Source organism: Nothoprocta perdicaria, unplaced genomic scaffold (genome assembly GCF_003342845.1).
Source record: "Nothoprocta perdicaria isolate Ctin4 unplaced genomic scaffold, notPer1 scaffold_172, whole genome shotgun sequence".
Taxonomy (NCBI): domain Eukaryota; kingdom Metazoa; phylum Chordata; class Aves; order Tinamiformes; family Tinamidae; genus Nothoprocta; species Nothoprocta perdicaria.
This window is the reverse complement of record NW_020454894.1, coordinates 669,194-672,717: the sequence shown is the minus strand read 5'-3', so window position 1 is coordinate 672,717 and position 3,524 is coordinate 669,194. Positions and strand designations below refer to the sequence as shown.

Below are 3,524 nucleotides of genomic sequence, written 5' to 3'. Positions count from 1 at the left end.
TTTTTTTTTTTTTTTTTGGTTATTATTATTATTTTTATTTATTTATTTTGGTGTTGTTTTGAGGGGGGGGGAAGAGAAGCTGTTTCGCTGGGATGGCACCACGTTGAGCGCGTCTGCGGGCGACAGCGACAAAAATATTTATTTTCTCCGAAAAAAAAAGAGCGAGCGAGCGAACTCCCACCTCGCCTTATCGCCGGCCGTAGTTACACTTTTTATATATTTTTTTTCTTTTTCTTTTATTTTTTCTTTTTTACCACCAAACTGGAACGCCACCCAAGTAGCCGCGCAGAAGTGCTCAGTAAATTGTTTATGTCGTGCCAATACAGGACAGAGTGAAGAAGCAGCGAGACCTGCGCGGGGCTTCTCTCCCGCTGCGCCGCGGACTAAAGTCAGCGCTTGCCTTGCAGCCGCCGCGGAGGGCCGGGAGAGCCGCCGCCTCCAGCCCCTTTCGCTTAGGAGCTGCTTGAGCCCAAATTTGTTTTAATGTTTGGGATTCAGGAAAATATACCCAGAGGCGGGACGACCATGAAAGAGGAGCCGCTGGGCAGTGGCATGAACCCGGTCCGCTCGTGGATGCACACCGCGGGGGTGGTGGATGCCAACACGGCCGCCCAGAGGTACGTGCGCCGCCCGCGCAGCGCTCCGCGCCTCTGCGCGGCTCGGCGCGCGCCGGGCCCGCCCGCGGCCGCGCTCACGCTCCCCTTGTCTCCTTCTCTCCCGCAGCGGCGTGGGGCTGGCTCGGGCGCATTTCGAGAAACAGCCGCCTTCCAATCTCAGAAAATCCAATTTTTTCCACTTCGTCTTAGCTCTGTACGACAGGCAGGGGCAGCCCGTGGAGATCGAGCGCACGGCTTTTGTGGACTTTGTGGAGAAAGAGAAAGTAAGTGCGCGCACATGTGCGCGGGGCTCGCGGCGGGGGCGCTTCCGCGGAGCGTGGGCCCTGCCGGGGCCACAGCCGCGCGCGGACACCCCACGCGCGCCCGCGGAGCGGCTCGGCGCGCGCATCGGTTCCGCGAAGCGCAGTGGGAGCCGCTCCGCGCGCGGCGGGGAGCAGACTGTGGGCTCGGCGGCAGGAAGGGGCTTTTCGTGCTGAACGTAATTATTTATCGTTATTGCAGGAGCCAAACAATGAGAAAACTAACAATGGGATTCATTACAAACTTCAGTTATTGTACAGCAACGGTAAGTTGGTGCTGCCTCATTTCTGAGCGTGTGTGTGCCACGAAAAAAAAAAGTGCTACTTTCTTTTCCGAGGCCTTTATTTTTTATTATTTTTTTAGAGGCATAAAGATTTTGAGATTAAAATTACATGCATGTAAACACGGCTCTTTTCTTGGCATATAAGGAAAACAAAACATAAACGATCAATAAGTCAATGGCACTTCACATGATTAACCGGTTGGTCTTGAAGTGGAAAGTAAAAAAGGGGATCGATACCTGCTCCAACAGAACATCACTTTTAAGCGACTTTTTTTTTTTTTTTTTTTCAGTTTCGCAAATTAATGTTAATTATTGCGATGGGGTAACCGCGCGGAGCAGCCGCAGCAGGGCTGGAGCCCACGCAGGGCAGATTATCTGGATATCAGGAAGGATAACCGCGCGTATCCATCACGGAGCCCCGTGACGGGTTATCCCCACTGTTTCCTTGGGAATGCTGAGCCCCCGTCCCGCAGGATGCAGCGGGGACACGCGCGGCCCCACGCGGGAGCGGCTCCTCTTGGGCACCAACTGCCCCGCGTGCTGAACATGACCCTGGCCATACACTACGCCTGGCCTTTTTTTTTTTTTTTTTTTTTTTTTTTTTTTAATTTTTCAAGGCTGACGCGAGTGTTGATATATTGTATATAGCGCTTAATGGACTGACCTCATGTTTTCATTATGTAATTTGGGTGGTTCGCGCCTGAAACGCTAACGCGAATTTGTCTCTGCTTCCCCCTCCCCAGGAGTTAGAACAGAACAGGATTTGTACGTGCGCCTAATAGATTCAATGACCAAACAGGTGAGAAAGTTTAAGCTTTTCTTAACAGTCGAATAACTAAGTTTTGTATTTTGCCCTGACTTGTTTGGGGGGTGGTTATTAAATTGGCAGAGCGCATCGATTTTTCTTCTAATTTATCTGTCCGAGTAATTAAGAAATCTGTCACTAGAAAATATTTTTTAAGGGTGAAATAGGTTTATTGTGGTTATCCCGAGCACTGTATGTGTCGTTAAATAGTGTATGTGTCATTAGGTACACTGTCATGTGAATATGCACTCGATATACTTAATTCGGCAAAGGGTAGATGTAAGAGGAAAAAAAATCAGGTCGCCCAGGTTTATTTTTAATAGCAGTTCTTGTGTTTTTTTTTTTTTCTTTTCTTTTCTTTTTTCCTTTCCCGTTGTAACTTTTTAGTTACGTTTTCCCGTCGGTGGGAAGAGGGCAGCCCTCCCCTCGGGCACCGCGGAACTGGGCGCGATTAGGGCTTTTTCCTGCATGGTGCCATGATCTCGTAACGCGAGCCGCTTATTTGGATTTAAAAGTTAAATGTGCCGGGGTGAGAAGTCACCTTGTTCTCCTCTAGTCCAGAGTCACCTCTCAGCCCCCCATCTCCATAATTCAAACTCCGTGCTCCAGGGGTCACCCAAACCCGTCCATTTCCCTGGGATCAGCTTCTGTTTCTCCCTCGAACCTCTGTCATACCTTGTAAATAACATAATTACAAGCAGTTCCTTATTAAATTATTTAACCTGTCTTGGCCAACTTTCCCGACGATAACTGCGCGTTATCACCATTGCAGCCCGGCAATTAACGGCAGAAAGATACTTACTACTGTGGGCTTAATATTATTTTTATTTTATGTTGCTCTTTTTTATTTATTTATTTTTCCTCTCCCGGCGAGGCCGCTGGGGCTGTGGGGAGGAGGATGGTTCGGAGCGCTGGGCAAGCGGCTCCCGCGGCGCGAGCGGAGCGGGGCGGCCGCGCTCCCACGCGGGCCCGCGCAGCCCTGCGCGCTCCGCAGCGCCCTCGCGGAGGCGGCGCGTGCCCTTTGTGGTCGGCGCGCTCCGCGGCGCGCGGGGCCGGGAGGAGGATGCGCGGAGGCCGCGCGCTCGAGCTCTCGCGGCGCGGAGGAAGCGGCAGCGGCGGCGCCGCCACTGATCAAAGAGTCAATGGCGCTGAACCGACAGTTTATGGATTTCTGTTTGCGCCGGAAAATAAAGAATAAATCACTTATAAATACGCGGCCTCGTCCGCGGCGGAGCGGGGCCGGGCGCTGCGCGGGGCGGCGCGCAGGGCCCGCTCCGCGCCATCTGCTCGCGCCTCTGCTCAAAGCCCACTCAGCCGTGCCCCAGCCGCTGCTGCTATTTTTTTTCCTCTTTTTTTTTTTTTTTTCTTTTTCTTTTTTTTTTTCTTTACCCGGGAAAAATCCCCGCAAGCGGCTGCTGAGCAAACACCAGATTGCCCATTAGCGCTCCCCCCACCCCAGCATCCGCCGCCCGCGGACGCCCGGCCGCGGAGCCGCCCCTGCCCTGCGCTAATACATCAG

General features: G+C 52.4%; 1 protein-coding gene across 1 annotated transcript in view; it reads left to right on the top strand.

The window, feature by feature from the left end:
- Positions 1-483: 483 nt before the first annotated feature.
- The window catches only part of EBF3 (early B cell factor 3), a 107,265-nt gene continuing 104,224 nt past the window's right edge, over positions 484-3,524 (top strand). The window contains exons 1-4 of the mRNA XM_026036217.1: positions 484-617; positions 724-880; positions 1,119-1,182; positions 1,944-1,999. Coding sequence (XP_025892002.1) covers positions 484-617; positions 724-880; positions 1,119-1,182; positions 1,944-1,999 — 411 coding nt within the window. The remainder of the gene's footprint in view (positions 618-723; positions 881-1,118; positions 1,183-1,943; positions 2,000-3,524) is intronic.